The 21,650-nt window shown below is 33.5% G+C and overlaps 1 protein-coding gene across 6 annotated transcripts in view; it reads right to left on the bottom strand.

Moving 5' to 3' along the window:
• STRN3 (striatin 3) overlaps positions 1-21,650 on the bottom strand; it is a 117,236-nt gene that overhangs the window by 27,833 nt on the left and 67,753 nt on the right. For 3 of the 6 annotated variants that reach the window (XM_082384109.1, XM_082384104.1, XM_082384107.1), the window contains exons 4-8: positions 21,019-21,100; positions 17,202-17,375; positions 9,796-9,925; positions 8,419-8,560; positions 3,102-3,212 (exon numbers count right to left, since the gene is read on the bottom strand). In XM_082384109.1, the coding sequence (XP_082240235.1) occupies positions 3,102-3,212; positions 8,419-8,560; positions 9,796-9,925; positions 17,202-17,375; positions 21,019-21,100 (639 nt within the window). The remainder of the gene's footprint in view (positions 1-3,101; positions 3,213-8,418; positions 8,561-9,795; positions 9,926-17,201; positions 17,376-21,018; positions 21,101-21,650) is intronic. The other 3 variants (XM_082384106.1, XM_082384108.1, XM_082384105.1) reach the window with 2 other exon arrangements.

Genomic DNA, 21,650 nt, shown 5'->3' with positions numbered 1-21,650 from the left:
ATTTTCTTCCCTTTAAGAAGCTGGAAAAAACTCTGTAGAAACTTAGTGCTATGATCCAACAGGTGTGATTCATTCACATTTTGGAATAAAGAAAAAAAAGAAAAGGCTAAAGTTTATGAATTATTCTAACTTATACAAAGCCACATCTGCGAAAATATCAGAAGAAAACCCAACAAAAATAGATAATAAGAATGCTAAGGAAATTCATGAATTATCTTTTCATGTAAAATTGTATCTTAGCATTAACATGATGTTCTACCTGGATTAAGACCTAAGTTTATTATCCATCAATTAAAAAAAAAATTATTTCCATGGCAGGGATTCAGAGCCAACATTTTCAAAGTGAACTCTATATTCAAGAGCAAAAAGTTTTTATTTAACTAATTCACAAAGGAAGTGTAAAGAGAAACAAAATTTATTATTTCCTAATTATTCACTCCTGAGACACTGTTGGAAACCTCATCTTTATATCTACCATACATGGGTAAACTTAAAAGCACTGGTGTTTATAAAACAGTAAAAATGAGAAACAATCTGAAGGATTAACTAATGGAGGCTAGGTTAAATCCACAAAATGCAATACTATGTAACCACTAAAATTATATTTTATTTAGATGACTATGAATATTAAGAAAAAATGAGTTAAAAACAATATGATATTCTTGTTGGAAATTGTTAAAGGAGGTTTATGTATAAAGACATTTAGAAAAAGTTGGAAGAATATATGCCAAATATTAATCTCTGAGTTGTAGGACTGAAGGTGATTTTTACTTTTTCGTGTCTCTACATACTACTTGTATTGTTTGAATCATAAGCATGTGCTATTTTTATGGCTATATAAAGTTAGTTCTTTTTTTTTTTTTTTTTTGAGAAAACAGATACAAAATCAAAATTAAAGGGGACTGGTTGAATAACACAGTACACATTTTGGTAATAAAATCATATTGAGACATGAGAACCTCAGGGCATGGCTCTGAGGTCTCCAGCTCCTGATTTAATCACAGTAGTTCTCTTTCATCCATTTCACATATTAGGTTCTACAATATTCTGCTTGACAACAGGGTAGCTTGGTATAAAGAAATTGGAAAACGTTATACAGTGGAATATTTATTGACATGAAAAGGTATTTTCTGTGAACTGTTAGCTAAGTAGGCAAATAACAAAACTGTGCATATTATGATCCTACTAAAGAAAATTAATTAAATTAAAATTTTATGGGGATTTTAGACCTTAGTTTCAGTTCATCTGTTTCTAATAGTTCTTAATTAAACAGGTATTTTTTTCAATAAAAAACATTTTTTAGAAAAATGTAAAACGTACAAATAAAAAACCTTAAGTTGACTTATATCTTCTTTCTAAACCTCAAAAAGGTACAGGCATATCTTGGATATATTGAGGGTTCAGTTCCAGACCATTGCAATAAAGCAAATATCACAATAAAGCGAGTCACATGAATTTTCTGGTTTCCTGGTGCATATAAAAGCTATGTGTACACTATACTGTACTGTATTAAGTGTGCAACAGAATTATGTCTCTAAAAAATGTACATACTTTAATTTAAAATACTCTATTGCTAAAAAAAATGCAGGGTTGCCACAAATCTTCAATTTGCCAAAAAAAAAAAAAAATGTGTATAGATCTAAACACATTCTATCAGGAAAAAAATGGGGTATCTATATTTTAAATTAAAAGCAACACTACCTAGCATTTTCTTAAGAAATCTTCAGCAGGTAAGTCAGTCTATGAATAACATACAGAAAATAAGTAATCTAATATTCAAATAAACTACTTTATTTCTTTAAAAAAAAGATCTAAACCCTAAAATTCTAATGTCATTGTGTCTGTATTAAAATGGTCAATCATGCAAAAGTACTTTTATACTCAACATGCAATAATTATATAGGTAAGTGATGTTAGAGTTGAACACAGTCCCTGCCCAGCATTAAACATTTTTAAATACTGTAAGCAGTTCAACATAAAATATGAAACTTCTTAGAGAACAGTTTGTCTTTTTATTCACATGCAATAACATAAATAAGCATAAGGTTATAAAAGTGCACAACACATAAAATCCCCCAAATTCCTTATTTACCTCCACAATAAATTAAACCATTCAAAAGCTGCTTCACTGAAGGAAACTTACACCCTTTTCCACTGCAACTGCCATTTCATAAATTAATATATTTGTCACCAGAGAAAGGAATATGAAAGAATGCCTATATGGTTTTTGCCATTGAAATCTACTGTTTTCTCCTACACACAGTCAAAAAATTTAGACTGGCAGGATTCAATGGCCAGTTCAAAATAAAGTTCCCCAACAATAAACTTCAGTTTCTCCATTTAATACTCATAGGTCTGAAGATGATTTTCATACGGCTGTTCTTAAGCTTGATTCACAAAATGGAAATGAATTACTTCTTTGAGATGTGCTGTAGCTAAATTTATACTTTTACAATACATTGGTCAGGATATTAACAGTGAAAAATACACTGAGGCACCCAAAGACACTCAGCTATTGACCAAACAAACCCTACTGCTACCACTACCCTCTCCCTCTGGCCTTACTCCATCAGAGTAGCCAAGAAAATACTACCTAGGAGAGCTTTTTTTTTGCTACTGTTGTTGTTTGTGGTTGGATTAAGGCCAGAAAGCACAAACTATGGAAAGGGCTTTCCTATTCACTGTATTTTGGAATTCTCAAACTAAGAAATGTAACCTGGACATGAGCTGGTTATAGCAGTAATATCCTATGTATCAACAATACAGAAATTTATACTTTCTTCCTTTTGAACAGATTTCTATTATTTTCCATCCCAAGGCCAATATTCCTTACAGTTTGGTAAACTTTTTAAAGCTTAAAATACAGACAAAAACCTTGAAATCTTTCCTTCATCCTTACCCACATATTTAAAATGATTTCCCACTTGATCAATAACACAACCTAAATTATATTCAAATAAATTTCAATTATACAACAGACAAAGTTTAAAGTTAGTTGCCCCCTTTATGAAACAAAAAGAAGTAGACAAAAAATCAGAACTGAAGAATTTTTTTTTTCTCAAAGATTGGTATACAAAAATTATAATAGAATCTGCACTTACTCTTTACCCCTTTCTTCCCCTTTCGTTCCTTCTTGTACTGTTCCTTCAGTTTACTTATTAGTCCCTGGTCTACATCCCAAACCTCAGTAGTTGGGGAGAGGTCATCTTTATCTACATGCAGCATATTATTAAAAGAAAAAAAATCAGCAGTTGGCAATGCAAGCTGTTGGCAGTAAACTGTTATAGCTTTATAAAATAATAAAAATGTACTAATAGCATATATTCAAAGTACTTTAAAGGTGCAGTCTCAGTTTTGGTATTCACAACTCAAACTCTAAAAGCTCACCTAATAAGTTTCTAAACATTTAATACCACTAACAAAAGTTAAATGGTGCTTCATTTCTATGAATCACAAATTTGAAGGTTATTATTCTTTCAATAACTGATATTCTTACAATGGACTGACATTAGAAATCTAATGTTATACAAAAATAGATCACTGCATCTTTATAAAAATGTTAATAAAAAATTATTCAGCCAGCATCATAAAAGCAAATGAATGAATTACATGCGAACTACTCATAAAAGTGCAAGCTAGAAAGGTCAGTGCCGTTTTATTGATGAAAATATTCATGCACCTTCTGTCACATTGATTCTGCATGCACAAAATAACTGTACTAATGGAGAGGCATTCTAGTCCTATATAATACATACATATATTCCAAACTACAATGTCTCGAATAATCCATACAAAGCATTCAGAGAATCCCACCTCTGCCCCCACCCCACCCAAACAGTTCAACATCTCATTACCTTCTTCCATTGGTCTACAACTAAGATTAGCAAAAAAAAACAAAAAAACAAAACTCAAATTCCACTGAAGAACTTTTTAAGAGTTGATATTTTTAGGGTAAGATAAAAGCAGTGACAAGTATGGAGAAGTGAAAACATACATTGCTGTACATCTGCTAAGGATGATACTTCAGCTATTTTAGGTGAATAAACAAATCCGTATTTGTTTTAAGTAAATATTTGTGCCTAGAATAAATTTACCCTATAGTAAACTAAAGGAAAAACAGCATTAAAAAGAAGCAGAATAAAAATATGTCTATTCGAATTATTTTAGGCATTAAAGGCTTTTCCATCCTTTAAGTTTTAAACTTACTGTTTAAGTTGAAAGCTGTTATTAGGAAGTTTAACATTTTGTTAAAGAACAACTAAGAGTTTATTTAACCCTGTTATTAAATAAAAATTATACCAAAACACATAGGCTAAGTCAATCAAGAAGACTGACATAAGAGGAAGATTTTAGAGAAAACATACTTTAAAAATTTTTGTTAACTCATTATATTCTGGCTTACAAGCCTTATAAACTCCCTAGGACTCACTGATTGCATCTATACAGTGGACATAAAAAAAGCCTTTTTTCCTTATAGATAGTTGTATGTAGTAAACATAAAAAATTCTCATATTTAAATGGTACACAGGGAAATTCCCTGGCAGTCCATTGGTTAGGACTCGGTGCTTTCACTGCCGGGGCCCGGGTTCCATCTCTGGTTGAAGAACCACGATCCCGCAAGCCAAAGGTACATAGAAATTCAATTTACTGTACCTTGAGCTTTTCCTACTATAATTGTCATCACTTTCTCCCTTATGGTACTATGATCTTAGGTAGTCAATATGCAAAAAGTTAAATCCAAAAATTTGCTAACTTGAATTACCTGAAACTAGGTTGCTCAAGCCTGAAATTTACACATGATTGTCAAATCTGCAAACTGTAATACTGTTTGTAATACAGTTGTAATAATGATTTAAAGAGAAAATGCACTTTTCATGTACTCTAATCATGAAAACAATGCTATATCAGGAATCCGTTCTGTCACTTTATCAAATACTCTAAGAAAAAATGTGATCTAAAGAATTAATCGCTTGTACTCATCTTAGTAAAACTAACAATTCTTATTTTTAAAAGTGACAAACGGACACATTTTGAGCAAACTTTGTTAAACCTCATAGAAACAACAACAAAAAATTTAAGTGGTATATACTTTACACAGGAAGTTAGATAAAACAGTAAAGTTTAATAAGTTTTTTAAAAGACCTCTGTAGAAAAATAAAGCTGTGAATAGCTCTAACTGGAGTAGCAACGGGTAGTGAAGTGAAAAAGCAAAGGGAATAAAAAAGGATAAGCTTAAGAAAAATACAAATACTATTTGCAAGGTAACCTCAAATCTAGAAAACAAAGGTAAACTTAAGGCAGTGCAAAGAAAAGGTTGGTGAATGCATATGTGCACAAACATCCTGAAACTTGCCTCGTAGGTAACAGCTGATTTGATATTACTTATAAGAAATAGTTAAGAGCAAAAGGGAAGAAGCAGCATAATCTTCTACATATTAATTCTGTTTTTAAAAAATCTAGGGGGAAAAAAAAAAACCAAGAAATGAGGTTGAATTTTGTTTAAAAGAAAACACAAATATGCACAAAAAAAATGACCCTTGACAACTCAAAACCACAAAGGCCTAAAATTTTGTCATGGTGATTCTAACTACCAAAGCAAAGGAATTATACAAATCTACTTAATATAGCATAAATTGGTAACTAACTTTAGGCAAATATTCAGTACTTTATTCATTATATTTAAATACAAACATTTGGTATTTTGTAGTCCTATATATTCTACAGACCACAGTTTCAAAGTGTAGGAGACAATAACTAAATAACCTTAAAATGCCTAGTCTCCATGAGAGAAATACTGAAATTAGAAATGCTCACTAATATTTCTGATTATGCCAAGAAGTAAAAACTACTAAAATTAAACCCAGACTACCTAATGTAGATGACAGAAGAAAAAGATTTAAAAGCTTTCTAAAAGCAGTGGTTTCATAGGATAAAAGGATTCAAAATTAGGTACCCGAGTAGACTGTTAGTATACAAAATAAAAAATAACATAGATTATCCAATGTGGGTGAATATTGGGATGTTTCATTATGACAAACTATTTACTTTAAAAAACAACAACAACAACAACTGTGTCCTTTACCCAGTAATTTAAATCTGAAGAGCATCACCTTCCCATTTGTAAGTAAATTCAAATTTTAAGTAAATGAATTAAATAAATATAAAGGGGTATTTGTATATCCAGCCTCTTTGTTTTGAAAAAAACTGAGTATGACACCTGTTGAGTAAAAATGATAAATTCAAAATCAATGCATAGATCCTTTGAGAGTTTTCATTTCTTAAGGAAAGAAACTACTTGAACCATTTTGTTCTTAACAGAGTCCTTTCCTTCTCAAGAACTTAAAATGCTTTAAAGGTGTTTTAGACTTGTCCGGAAGGAAGAGACTTTGTTGGTCACTTCCAATTACACAAGAAGATTCAGGTCACTCTCAAATATTTGTAAAAGTAAATAAAGTATCAACACTTGTCATTCACACTAATTAGGTCCTCTCTTGAAACTCTGCTCTGTAGTCAGAAGTCTCTGGACAGAAGGACCAATCAACTGCACATAATATAGTACTTTTATTATAGAAATAATGCCATTTTATACAAATTACATTCCTGAAATTTCTATATATTCTTCTGATGGACAGTTAAACTTCCAGCAATTTTAGGTGAAGAAAATAAGAATGGATATGTGCCAAGATTTAGCTATATAGATGTTTGAAAACTGCTTTTGATCTCTTTTTTCTTTAATAAAAATAATCTAAATGTGCAACAGCACAGCAGAGTTAAAGAAATAGTGGAACATATTCCATCAAGAATACTATGCAGTTATTGAAAATGATGTTGCAGAAGAATAATACATTAAGTGGAAACTGTGGGTTATAAATCATCACGCAGCAAAATCCTTGTTAAATAAAGATAGATATAAATATTAACCATGATTCTCTCTATATAGCAGTGTTACAAGTGATTTTTAATTTTCTTCTTTACATGTATCTGCGGGTTCTAAACCTCCTAAAAAACAGGAATTATAAAATAATTATGTATTTATACAATTTAAATATATTTATATAATTATTTTAAAATCCAGAAAAAAATAAACAGTATTTTAGAAATTTTGGAAAAAAAATAAGGTATTTCCAACTTTGGGCTGCACAGAGAAGTTAGAAGAAAACATACTTTTACTTTTCTGGAGCAAGGTTAATTCTTGCTCTTGAGCAAGGCTAATTCTTAAGAAGGGAAAATTTCTATAACATAGCTATTTTCAAATAGTTAAGTACAAAAATGTATATTCGAAGTCTAGAAAGTAATTGTGGAATTTTTAAATATTTTCAATTAGTATGTCTCCTCTTTCCCCTTAGAAGACAGAAGTAAAGATCTGAAAACAATGCTTGAGAATCATAAACAATGAGAAAGCTGATAACAAAATTCAGATCTTTTAAGTACTCAATTTGTATCAGGATAGTCAATAAACATTATCTCTTAGGTCTTGTCTCTCCTGCTGTTAGCAATATTCAGCTTCAATACATAAATGAGGCATTTAAAAAAAATCCAAGTGTGTTTCCTTATTACCAAAGTAGTTTTTAAAAATCTAGTGATAATTCCCCTTGCTAGTAACTAAGCAACTTTGGTATTCACATGAAATATGCATTAAGGTACTTAGTAACCTTCTCCAATAAAGCTCTGTAAACACAATTTGAGTTCTCCCTACCAGGTAACATGTTGATGTTAAATGATGATTGAATGAACATTTTTAACAGGAATAACATACTGGACCTCAGTTATTATCTTAAAATACTTTGTACACTTCTATTTTACTTTCTAATGGGGGTTTTAAACCCTGTATAAATAGAACTGTTTTATCCCTTTTAGTTATGGCTGGATTATTAGCAGTAGGTATCACTTCCAAAGGCTAGGCTCTAATGCATTTGTACACTGAATATTTCATGTAATGAAGTTTAATACTTTCAATAAATCTTGCTCAATACAGAGCTATACTTCAAGATTAGTAGCTTTATTACTTCCTAGCAATAAATCAGATAATACCATACAGGCATACTGAAAAGAGTTATCTTCTTGAAACCCAGACTGATTACCAAATTAAATCATAGGAATGTTTAAAACTGTATACATGCTTTTTAAAAAAATCTGCTAAGAAGAAAGGAATTGGATCTCTAAATTGACTAAATATTTCAACTTTAAATCAAGACAAATTTCAAAAATCAAAATCCACCAAAAGCCATATATTAAAGTTTAGTCACCAAATCTAAATAAATTGGTGCAAAATACTCTGAAATTATTCAATACCACTCTTCTTGCTCTCAATTTAACTGCCACCATACATTCAGATATACACATTCCACATATTATATTTAATAAAATACAACTTTAAGGGCTAGATGATTTCCCACCCCCATTTCTTTATCACCTTACCCCATTCTGTGCCATCCCCTGAACTCCGTGCTTCTCCAGCTCCTTCACCGTCTTCAGCAGTCACTAAAAAATCAAATTCTTTCAGTGCTTCCTCAGTATCAGGATCATCGGTTAGGTCAGCAGCTAAACCTTCATTACCTATCTGTAAATGGAACATAAGCCAAGAATTACCTTCATGCTAAACTGTAAAGGAGTCCTTTATGTTTTCACACAAGTATCTTTACATTTGCACTCCCATTTTTAGATTACTTAGATACAAAATTTTAGATTTTCCACATAGTTCACCAATCCCAAATTATACCCTAGATAAATGGTTGTCAACAGTGCTGTGTGAACACTGTTATAAAATGTGATGCAAGCAATGTGGTAATAAGAATGGTTAAAATCTTAATCTTCAAGTATGATGATTCTTACAAAGAACTTCTCTAATTACAATAGATTCACAGGTACCAAAAGACCCATGCACTAACTTACATTCTAATATGTTGTGTTGAATTGACCTCATTCACTGAGAACTGCACAGGTAGTCCGTAACGTATAAGGATATGGCATAGTTAATAAGGACATTAATGCAAGTCAACAGCTGTGGTATTTATAGTAGTGCTTCCCAGAACAAAAAAATAGGGAAGGATCAAAATCTCTATTCACCTATGCTCCACATATGAGTGTGTTACACACATGGAATTTGGCAGAAAGGTTGAAAACTGCTTTTATAGACTGGAAGCGTCTGAGAAACACTGGCATTTTCCCCATATTACTGTAAAATCCCAAAGAACCACAACAGAACCCATCCACTTTTTTTTTTTAAAAACATACTTGAAATACTGTACACTACTATGACAATCCACACATGGATCATTTAATCTACTTTTGCTCTTATAGCTAACCCGCATCAACACTAAAATACATAAACCTGTTTCTTAGGTTATGAGTAAAAGCAAATTTTTATTAATCCTTCACAAACAATGAGAGTGTTGACACGTACATTTACAATTCTTAGTTTACTCCCTCACCCAGGGTGGGGGTACCACCCCACTTCAGTTACAATTTATCACTTGTTTACTGTACAGGAAGAGAGAGACTTCAGCAGTGATTCTTAATTGTGACAGGAGTGGAAAGGATGTAACTTTTAAAAAAAGTTTCAAATCACTGGACTAGCCCTATAAAAACAGACCCTTTCTTGCCATTTATAATACAGCAAATAATTTCTACTATGTGTAGGTAATTCAATAAGAACTGACTATATAAAACTTTCAAGTGACATAATAAAAAATGATCAATCATTCCCAATGTAACAAAAGACATCTTGAAATTTTCTATTCCAAATACATGACTACATATATTTTAGCTAATAAGAATAGAAAATTGAATTCTTACTTTGTGTTTATTTATCCGATGTTTGTCTTTTCCTTCTGGGATGCCTTCAATCATGTCATTTTCCTCTTCTTCATCGCTGTCATCAGCATTTTCTAAGAAATTGAATGTCTCAAGAACATCACCAGAAGGCCTGTAAGAGAGGAAAAATGATGAACCAAAATATTCCAGTAATTCTAATATTTCTTTCTGTCTCCTATTTTAAAATATTACTTGAAGGTAGTAGAGAGATTCAAACGAAAACTTACTTATAATGTATTATCTAAATATTCTACACAAAAATGTTTGAAAGATCATTTATGTTCTACAGTTAAAATATCAATAAAAGTAGTTAAGTTTCTACAATGAAAATACTTTAAGTAATTACTGCATCAAAATAAAAACCCTATAGTATTAGGCACTCAAATGTGCTATTATTTCTCAAAATAAAGCCATCATGAGCAAGCAACTTAAACTCAGCATTTCTTATAGCTCTACAACCTCTTACAGCTTGGTGCAAATGTTTAAGGACTAAAACTGAACTTTAATTTATCGGGCTGCTCAGATTTAAAGTTATGGTAAATCAGATATAGAACATTCCAATCCATTTTACAGATTTCCTTACCTAGAAAACAGGATTATTAATATACTAAAGAAATACTTTCAGGACTTACCTGGTGGTCCAGCGGTTAAGACTCAGTGGTCCCAATGCAGGGGGCCCGGGTTCAATCCCTGGCCAGGGAACTATTAGATCCCGCATGCCACAACTAACAGCTTTCGTGCCACAAGTAAAAGATTCCACATGCCACAACTAAGACCCGGCGCAGCCAAATAAATAAATAAATAAATACTTAAGGGGGGGGAAAAAACTACTTTAAAAAAAAAAACTTTTGAAGTGTTTCAGAACCACTCATATTAAAAGGTAACAGTGATAATCTATTTTTATCTACTTATGAAGTCATTTTAAAACTATAATCTGAATTCCTCCTCTATGTACAAAAAAGGTTTTCAAATAGTTGTTTAAATGTCTAAAAACAGAGGCTGCAACAGAACGGTGAAAGCTTCAGCTGAACACAGACTCTCACAATGAAAGTCTCAACTCTTCCACTGACTTAGCTGCCTGAATTTGGCCAAGTCACTTAAACCTTTTGGCCTCGACTTCTTTACCTGTAAACAGGGGGGGTTAAACTAGATGATCTCAAATATCCTTACCAACACGAACAGTACATGGTAACAAAAAGAATAATAGTCTAAAAGTTAGGGTTTTTTCCCTCCCTGATGGGTTCTTAGTCCAAATTAAAGATATAATACAATTCAGACTATTTTTTTAAAAAACATCTTTATTGGAGTATAATTGCTTTACAATGGTGTGTTAGTTTCTGCTTTATAACAAAGTGAATCAGCTATACATATACACATACCCCCATGTCTCCTCCCTTTTGTGTCTCCCTCCCACCCACCCTCCCTATCCCACCCCTCTAGGTGGTCACAAAGCACCGAGCTGATCTCCCTTTGCTATGCAGCTGCTTCCCACTATCTATTTTACATTTGGTAGTGTATATATGTCCATGCCACTCTCTCACTTCATCCCAGACATAGGGTTTTAATAGGTCTATTATACTCTGCCTAATCCAGCACATTGTTCAAGGACCTGTATCAACACTGAATGTAGAAAGAGATGTGTTTTTCAAGCGCAAATTAGTAAGAACAAACAAAAAACTACCACAATAACAAAACACATACTTTTCCGTTCAACATTAGTAATACGTCTCGATATCTGGGGATTAAATGAAAGGCAAAGAAAATATTTGACAAAATTGGCACATCAATGACAGAAAAATAAAAAATAGAAAATTTAAGAGATGAGTTTTGTTTTGAACTTTGATAAATAAAGTATTATTGTTCCTTGGATAGAAGTTCCTGTCTCTAAAGTGAGAACTCACGTTTCAGGTTTTAAAAATTGTATTTGATCACAACAATACATGTACAAGGTTTTAAAAGTCAAACAGCACAATCAATAAAAGAAAGAACTGATGAATCAGACTTCCCCAAATTAAAAGCTTTTGCTCCTTGAAAGACACTATAGAGAATTTTAAAAAAAGTCTACAGATTGGGACAAAATATTTGCAAGTCACACATTTAATGAAGGACTATATAAAGAACACTTAAATCTCAACAATAACAAATAAAACAATGAAAAAATGGGGAAATTATTCATACAGATCCTGTATCAAAAGATATGTGGATGGCATACACAGATGCTCAACATCATTAGTCTTTAGGAAAATGGAAATTAAAGCAACCATGGACTGTGAAGGGTCTGAGACTTCGCCCTACTTACAAGCTACCATGCTGTTTCTCTTGAGATGTTTTCTTTTTAGCATTCATGATGATGGCCTTTGTATGGATTTTTAAAAATTAACTTTACAGTGTAACTGGGAGAAATCCTTTCAATGTGGAAACAAACATCCTTGGAAACACATTCTATAAATATATTCCAGAATTTTTTTTTAATTACTCTTTAAAAAATTTTTTCAACACCAGTTTACCTGTTCTTTCTGAAACTCCTATTCAGATGTTGTCCCTCTTGGACTGATCTTTAGATTTTCTCCTCTTTTCAGTCTTACTTTTTTTCCCCTTTTCTCTTTTCTGGGAGAGTCTTTTATCTCCCAAGTCTTACATGAAAATTATTTAAATCACACTTTCAAATTTCTATTAGCTCTTTTCTGATCTCTTACTGAACCTTATACAATAACATCTTACTGTTTTATAGATGTATTATCTTCTCTCAGTCCTCTCAGAAGAGTAATTATAGTTTTGAAAGTCTTCTGCTCCCTCTTTTCTCTGAGTTCCTTTTTTATGTTTGGTTCCTTTGGTCTCCAATTTTCATATTAAAGTTAAAGTCTTTCCTTAACTGTTAATATTTAACAGTGAGGCACAGAAAAACTAATTGGATATATTGTGTACATGGGTGAGGCTTGTCAAAGTAGCTAGCTTCACTTCTGTATAACAGGGCAGAGTCCTAGCCATTTCACTGGCAGATCCCAACTGTCGGATCATAAGGTCTTCTCTATTAATGTGATCATATTCCTGCCTGAAAGGGATTTAAGACCAGCTGCCAACATACCAGAAGCCAAGTAGAAGGAAACAGGCAATCTCACCGCTCAGCTAGAGATTTTCAGATAATCCTCCTGTTTTCAGTACAGTAGCCCACCCTACAGTTGCTTGTTTTCTTAAGAAATCAGAAATCACTGGAATTCACCAGAAAATATACCACCGTTCTTTGGGATAGGAGAGGGGTGTTCAAGCGGCTACACAGGATAAAAGAGGGGGTTTGAGATTCTAACTGCCTCTTACATAAACTTGAAACTAATTCTCTATTAATAGCCCCCTCTAAACCTGACTCCAGATGTACCTGATACCTCTAACTCCTTAGCTTTTGGAACTTTACTGGCATTTTTGGACTTGAATTGGCTTGTTCCTTTTCTTCTTTCCAGCTTCCAAAATTATTAAGTTCTCCCTATCTGATGGACAGTATATCCTCTCATTCTTTCTATATATTCAATTTTTTGTCCTTATGCGTTAATGTGTCTTAAAATGTCTTTAACTGATATTTTAACAGAGGTTCCACAAGGCACACAAGGTTCCACAAGGCACACAAGGCACACAAGTAAATCTGCCTTTAATCCACATGCTTAAGTGGACATCTACATCTATGGAATTTTATAATAACTTTTTTCTTTGCCAACTATTTATTTACTATCTTTTCTCATTCAATAAAAAGCAATCAACAGAATTTTTAAAATTATATATCCAGATGAAGGGAAAACAGAATGAAGCCAAGAGTAAGGTTTGTAAGTAAAAGGGTAAAAAAGAGTCAGTGTGTTTTCTAGAGATAAGGGAAACCCACAAATATGGCAAGATTCCAAACAGTCAGAGTAAAAAGAAAGAGAGCAACTACTGGAGGTTCAAAGGTAAATCAGACCAATCACTAAGAAGCAGCACAGCTTTTCAGTTACAAGACCTATGAGAACTCTCTCCCTCAACGAATCCTTATAAGGTGGAGGCTGTGTGATATGATACACTATACACCCACAACATCCCCCTACAATAAACCAAAGAATAAACCAAGAAAGACAACAGTGACATTGACTCAGCAGAATCTAGTAAATATTACTCTTGATTGGGTCACATTTCAACTGGATAAGCAATATTTCATCATAGCTAACACTTATTATGTACCAAGCATTGTTCCAAATGCCTTACATTAATTCATTTCTTCTTCACATCAACCCTATCATTACCATTTTATAAATGAGGAAACCGAGGCACAGGAAGGTAAAGTACCCTGCCCAAAGTCACAGCTAGTAAGCAGCAAAGTCAAGATTCAAACCCAGTCAGTCTGTCTTCAGAGTTCCCATTCTAAACCATTAAGCATACTGTCTCTAATAATATGATCTACAATTTACCATTCTTCTACTGTTGAACATGGAGACTGCTACAAATTTTTTATTGTTATAAATAAGAATACGATAAACATCTTTTTGTTGACACCTCTATCAACATGTTAGGTCATTTTCATATTTCTTAGGAATTTTCAAAGGCCCTGATCATAGCTGAACCATACACGCCTACATTAGTACAGACTCGCAATATACAGCTATTCTCATTAAGAAGGAAATCACCTTGATTAAAAACAATTATTACCTAAATGTCTGTGGACGGATAAATGGATAAAGAAAATGTGGTAAATACATTCAATAATTATTCAGCCATAAAAAAGAAGGAAATTTTGTCATATGCTGTGACACTGATGAACCTTGGGACATTATGCTAAGTGAAATAAGCCAGTCACACAAGGACAAATACTGTATTAATTCCACTTATATAAAGTATTTATATATTATATAAATATATATAAAGTATTTAAAGTAGTCACTCGTAGAAACAGAAAGTCCAATGGTGTTTGCCAGGGGCTGGGGGGAGGAGGAAATAGGGAGTTGCTATTCAATGGGTAAGGCGTTTCAGTCATGAAAGATGAAAATGTTCTAGAGAAGTGCTCTACAATATTGTGCTTACAGTTAACAACACTGCACCGTACACTTAAAATTTATTAAGATAGATCTCATGTTATGTGTTTTTTACCACAATAGAAAAAAAAAAAACTATTAAACTCTTAATCTTGCAAAGGGAAGAAGCTTTACAAGGAGAAGATACAGTCTGTTGTGGATTTTTAATTCAGATTCAGGTGTGATATAGTAAACTGTGTTCCTCTAAAGTATTTATAAATCCTAAGAACTACTTAGCCTGGTTAGCTGACAAGTTTAGTTTAAAATAACATAGTAATATCCTTGCTTTTTCTCTAAAGCTATGAAAGCTCTATGATTCCTGAAATCCAGAGTAAAGAAAACAAGCGCTCTGTTAGATGTCAAATTGTTTTTATTAAAGAGACCTTATTTCTCAGAAATAAAACCCCTAAACTAAAGGCTTATGTTAACTTGAAAGTCATCAACATGTTTTAAATAACTGCATGATGTCATAAAATATATCTAAGGTATGAAACAATGCTAGTTTATAAACTGTACATATTATTAACTTCTTAAGCTCTAACCAAACTAATGAACTCGTTTTGGTTTTTTCCACTCTCTTTTTCTTTTCTTTGTCCTTCCAACCTATGCAATTCAAGGTAATATCTAATGGTAAAAAATGAAAAAAAAGTTCCACCTGCTTGACAGCTTGCATTTATCAAATCTGTACTATAATCAAAAGTGTATCTGGTAGACAGAAAACAAGTGTTAATGAGGATGTAGAGAAATCAGAATTCTTATACATTTCTGGTGGTAATGTAAAATAGTCCAGCCACTTTGGAAATGAGTTTGGAAATTCCTCAAAAAAGTAAACACAGTTACTGTATGACATAGCAATTCCACTCCTAGGTATAAACCCAAGAGACTTGAAAACATATGTCCACACCTGCAGACCAATGTTCAAAGTAGCATTATTCATTATTCCAAAATGTGGAACCAATCAACATGCCCATCAATTGGACAAGGAATGGATAAACAAAATGTGGTATATCCATAGAAAAGAATATTATTTGGCAATAAGAAGAAATGAATTACTGACATATGCTATAACATGGATGAATCTTAAAAATATTATACTAAGTAAAAGAAGCTACTCACAAAATAACCATTTACATAAAATATCTAGAATAGGCAAATCTATAGATACAGAAAGTATATTAATGGTTGCCTAGGGTTGGTGAGTGGGAGGAGTATGGGAAAGAATGGGGAGCGGCAGCTAATGAGTACGAGGTTTCTTTATGGAGTAATGAAAATTTTCAAAACTTAGATTGTGGTGACGGCTGAACAACTCTGTGACTATCTTAAAAACTATTAAACTTATATACTTCAAGCGGGTGCACTTTATGGTATGTGAACTCTATCAATAAAGACATTAAAATTTTAAAGTATATCTGGTAGCTTTCTGAGCCCAAACACAATGCAAAGCCTTGTTTCTTTAACACTAGTGTCTAAACAACCATTACTATTCTAATTATATAGTATTATAATTTATTGAAAATATTCTAACAAAAATTTAAAAATCAAGACATTAAAATAACTCTGAACTACATGAAATCACCCTCAAATTTTAATTTGGCACCTATTTCAGAACTACAGTCATTCTCTTGGCATCAAAACTTAAGATAAATAAATCTTAAAAGAAAAATTTATTTATTTATTTGGCTGCACCGGGTCTTAGTTGCGGCACGCAGGATCTTTGTTGCCGCGTGCGAGATCTTCGTTGTGGCATGTGGGATCTAGTTCCTTGACCAGGGATAGAACCTGGGCCCCCTGCATTGGGAGCATGGAGTCTTAACCAATGGACCACCAGGGAAGTCCCAAGATAAATAAATTTAATATATATTTTTAATAAATTTATTTTATTTTTGGCTGTGTTGGGTCTTCGTTGCTGTGCGCAGGCTTTCTCTAGTTGTGGCGAGCGGGGGCTACTCTTCGTTACGGTGCGCGGGCTTCTCATTGCGGTGCCTTCTCTTGTTGTGGAGCATGGGTTCTAGGTATGCGGGCTTCAGTAGTTGTAGCACAGGGGCTCAGTAGTTGTGGCATACGGGCTTAGTTGCTCTGCGGCATGTGGGATCTTCCCAGAGCAAGGCTTGAACCCGGGTCCCCTGCACTGGGAGGCAGATTCTTAACCACTGTGCCACCAGGGAAGCCCCAAGATAAATAAATTTAAAAAGCACCTAAATAAAAAGTTTCTTTGTCCATGGTACCATTTGGGGGACGGGGGGTAATCTTTAAATCTGAACTCTACATGCTTCAATAACTGTTAACAGCAATAACAAAAAGCTAAAGAAATTCACAATACCTGTTATATAAACAATGTTAACCTGTAAGTATAGGTCATACCTTTTGATTTCTTGTCCTTTTTGCTTAGGAGATTCACCTCCATTCAGGATCTGTTCTAAATTCTTTGTCTCTACTGATCCATTTGGTTCTGAATTAGATAGCCCAAGTAATGATCTTACCCGCTGAGACCGTACATCTAATATTGTATCTGTGTAACCTACTTCCTGAAGATATCTGTAAGAGAAAATTAAAAATATTAAATCCCACATATTGTTAATACACGCAAACTTGTTAAATCAAAATCACATCAAAGAATTTAACAAAAATCCATAATCCTATAAAATTTACTCTTCCTTTGCCTCAATAACTTTCTTCTCTCTAGACTAGTTCCAGTTCTAAAAAAAAAAAAAAAAAAAAAAGGCCCATTACAAACCATAGTTTAATTAAAACAGCATATAGATGGCTAACACTAATTAAGGGCCAATTATCCTGAAGCCTAAAAAGACCTAGAGCGTTAAAAAAAACTTTTAGGAGTTGATGATATATATTACTTAAAAAAAAAAAAAATTCCAGAAAGTGGTAAAGGATGAACAGAACTAAACCTCAGAACAATGACATGCTACGTTTAAACCCTGGCTCTTAGCCAGAAGTTGATGGATAGATTAGTTCTCCTTCTAGGATCTAAAGTCTTATAGCAGTCCTATAGTCCTGGGGTTTTCAAACTTTCCTTGTTATCTAAACCAGGGTACCTAACCGAGGATCTAGGATGAAGACTGAAAAAGAAGAAAGGGACTGAATCATGACGTAAGTATAGATAATGGGTCATGAACGGCTTTGTGTGACAAATTTAAAAATTTCTTCCTAAAGTATCTGACAGGCTAAGATGTTAAAAAGAAGCCTTTTTTGTTTCTTTTTATATGCTGCTGACAAAATAACAAAGGATTTTTAAGTGAAAGCTAAAGACAGGGAGACTGGTTAGGACACTAACACAGCAAGAATTAAAACCAGAGAAGAGGAGAAATGTGAGAAAAATAAAATATCTTAGCGACTTGGTGCATAAGTAAATATGGCAGTAGAATAAAAGAAGATATAAGAATTTTGGAAATTTTTCAGGTTTCTAGCTGGAATGGTTGCATGGTGGTTCTACTGAATAAAATGAAGAATAAAGGGTCAGAATATGGTTTAGAGGGTACCTATCAAATAATCAAGTAGTATCTATGAAAGTGATAACATTTATTAGGCACAGTGGTAAGAAGGTCAAAAGCTCACAAGGGACTGGACTGGGTGTACAGATTTGGGAGTCATTAGTGTTTGGAGATATCTGAAGCCAAGGATTTAAATGAAGTTACCCAGAGAAAAAGCATAAGTAAAAACAAAACCTGGGGACACAAATATCTAAAGGGCTGGAAAAATAAGAAACTCAAAGGAAAATTAAAAGAAAGAACTTGAGAAATGAGGGTAAAAAAAGCAGAGAGTAGTTTCATGAAAGTAAGAAAAACAGAGTTTCAAAAAGAAATGAAGAGTTAATGTCAAATATTTCCAAAAGATCAATATGAACAAAAAGGGTCTCATAAATATGTTTGTGATAGAAGCTTCAGGGGAATATCAAAATGGAAAACAAACTAGACAGTTGAGAAATGAATAAGGAAGACTATGGAGATAAACTACCGTTACAGAAAGATGAGAAGAGACACAATATAAAGCCAGGCAATGGGATTAGGCATTTATGAGAGAAATACTGTGCAACTGATTTCTCTATAGCCGTCATACTCTTCTAAAAAACGCGTTCCTCTTTTGAGGAAAAAACTCCCACCACACTCTAGCCATGTGGTCTAAAAGAACTGTCAAGATCTTAAACAACCCAGGTAAAAATAACTGACTCGTGGGCAGTTATTTGATCAAGTCAAGACAAATCCAATCCTCAGAAATTATTCTGACTAAAATAAGGGATCCCGGGCTTCCCTGGTGGCGCAGTGGTTGAGAATCTACCTGCCAATGCAGGAGACACGGGTTCGAGCCCTGGTCTGGGAAGATCCCACATACCACAGAGCAAATGGGCCCGTGAGCCACAATTACTGAGCCTGCTCGTCTGGAGCCTGTGCTCCGCAACAAGAGAGGCCACGATAGTGAGAGGCCCGTGCACCGTGATGAAGAGTGGCCCCCGCTTGCCACAACTAGAGAAAGCTCTCACACAGAAACGAAGATCCAACACAGCCATTAATAAATAAATAAAGCACACCTAGTATAGTGTAATCAAAAAAAAAAAATTGATTTTAAAATAAGGGATCCCCTGCCACCTGGAGAAAAGTGGTTTTCAGTAGAAAAGAATAAAACTGATACACAGAGGAGCAGAACACCAGAGAATAAGAACATATCCTGGATGTTTCCAGTTCCTGAGAAATCTTCAGTGATACACTAGCTCTTAAGTTTCCAACACTCAGTTAATCAGCACTTCTCTCAACTCTGCTAGCTATCCCAGCATCCTTCCAGACAATAATCTGTTTTTGAAATTTGTTTGAGTTTTAGTCACTAACTGTCCAGATTGATAAATACTTCTTTGAATGGAACATTAGAAACTGAGATGATGAATACGAGGTTTAAATACATTTTCAGAAAGGAAAGCAAAAAGTGAAGACAGTTCTCGCCTGATAGCCTTCATGCTTTCAGTGAAGTAGAGCTTGAGGTGCTCTAATGAGAGTAAGGGAGAATGGGCTGAGATGTGGTAAAAGTTCAGAATATCCACTGAGGGCAATGGGAGCAGGAGATGACCAGGGATATGGAAAAAGGCTCTATGCAATGTTTGGACAGGAAACCATGAATGTGTAATGGCATTCACACAATTCTGTGATTTTTCTCTAAGAATTAATTAGAAACAGAAGCAATAGACAGTAAGACTGATTAGGGCTGGGATACTGCAGGTAGGTATAGTAAAATGACTGGTGAGGGGGGTAAGGAGTGGGCAGCAGGAAAGTTAAGGGTACCAGCAAAAGGGTAAAGGATCATGGGGTCTAAGCGGGAGCTAGGGAAACAACAAAAAAACCCCACTGCCAAAAAAAAAAAAAAATTAAACCAACAATAGGTAAAGGAGGTAAGGAAAATGAAATAGTCAAGGATCTAAAGATCAAAGTAAGGCCAGAGGACAAATAACACGGGAACTGGAGTAAGAGAAGTGGAATATGAGACTGTCAGATCACGGAATATTCCAGAGGTAGGGCAGTTCTAGGTTATAACAAGATCAAGGGTCTGACCACACTTCACTGGGTTACTGAAGTGATGGTAAAGATGTCTAGAGTTGAGAAAGTTGAATTACCTACGATTTCAGTAGTACGCGAGTACCAAAGTTTTCAAAATACAAGGGAAAAGAACAAATAGATAAGACAATAATATTTGCCACATATAAGTACTTCTAATATGGCAAAGAATTCAAACATCAAAAAGGTTCCTCAAAAAAAAGCTTCCTCAAAAATTCAAGTAGAAGCAGGATTTAGCAAGCCACTTCTGAAAAGTTTCTGATAACCAGTTAAATTCCTTCTCTAAGCCAGTCACAATCTCACTTAAAACCAAATATGTAAATTTTCCAGTGATGGAAATGAGAATGTCTATAAGTATGAACTCCCTATTGTTTTTGTTCTGGCCTTCAAGACATCCTACTACACAAATAAGAAAACAACATCATTCTGAGAAATGTTTAGAGAAACATTCAGAGGAAACAAAACTTTAAAAAGATCCAAGCATCTAACAAAACAAAAAAAAAGCAATATGAAAACTATACACATTGTCCCATTATCATTAAATAATTTTCACTTTCAAAGTGACTGAATAGAAGCACTTTCATACCTAGAACCTTAAAGAAAGGTGAAAATGAACCATTACTCACTGTCTTAACAGCTGTCTGCCCTGCTTCCACGTTAACTGGCTATTCTGAGGTGCTGTGGGAGCCTCCGTATCTTTGGTTTCTTCTAAAAATTAACAGTAACAACAACAACAACAACAAAAACAAGACAAGTTTCATACACATTATTTCAACTCCTGATAATACTGCCAAAGTTCTCTTAGGGATAAAGTCCCACAAGAATATACCAAAATATTTTATAAAGGATAGAAGAAAATTAACTTTTATTGAGTGTTTACTGTGGGTCACTCATTTTAAGTGTGTTTATCCTGACAGCCCAAACACTTAGGCACCACCCTCCTTGTTTTAAAATTGGGAAAACCCAAGTGTACATTAACTATTATTACAAGTGATTTAAAAATCAAAAGCCCAGGCTTTGAAATGAAATTTTATTAAAATCAATTTTTTAAACTACCAGAATTCTACTGAGTTGAATGCTTTTGAAATTAAAAAGTGATATTTACTATTTATATAAACTTTTCAAAATCAACATTGTTTAGAAATTAGATATATATTTATAAAACTAGTGAATAACTTAAGAGTCTGTGTCAGTAGACTCTCAGTCTACATACAAGACTCTATACAGTCAATTTCATTTTTAGAACTAAAAGTTAGAC

The sequence above is a fragment of the Balaenoptera borealis genome (genome assembly GCF_965194805.1).
Source record: "Balaenoptera borealis genome assembly, chromosome: 3".
NCBI lineage: Eukaryota > Metazoa > Chordata > Mammalia > Artiodactyla > Balaenopteridae > Balaenoptera > Balaenoptera borealis.
Note: the sequence above shows the minus strand (reverse complement) of the source record. Positions and strands in the feature narration are given on the sequence as shown.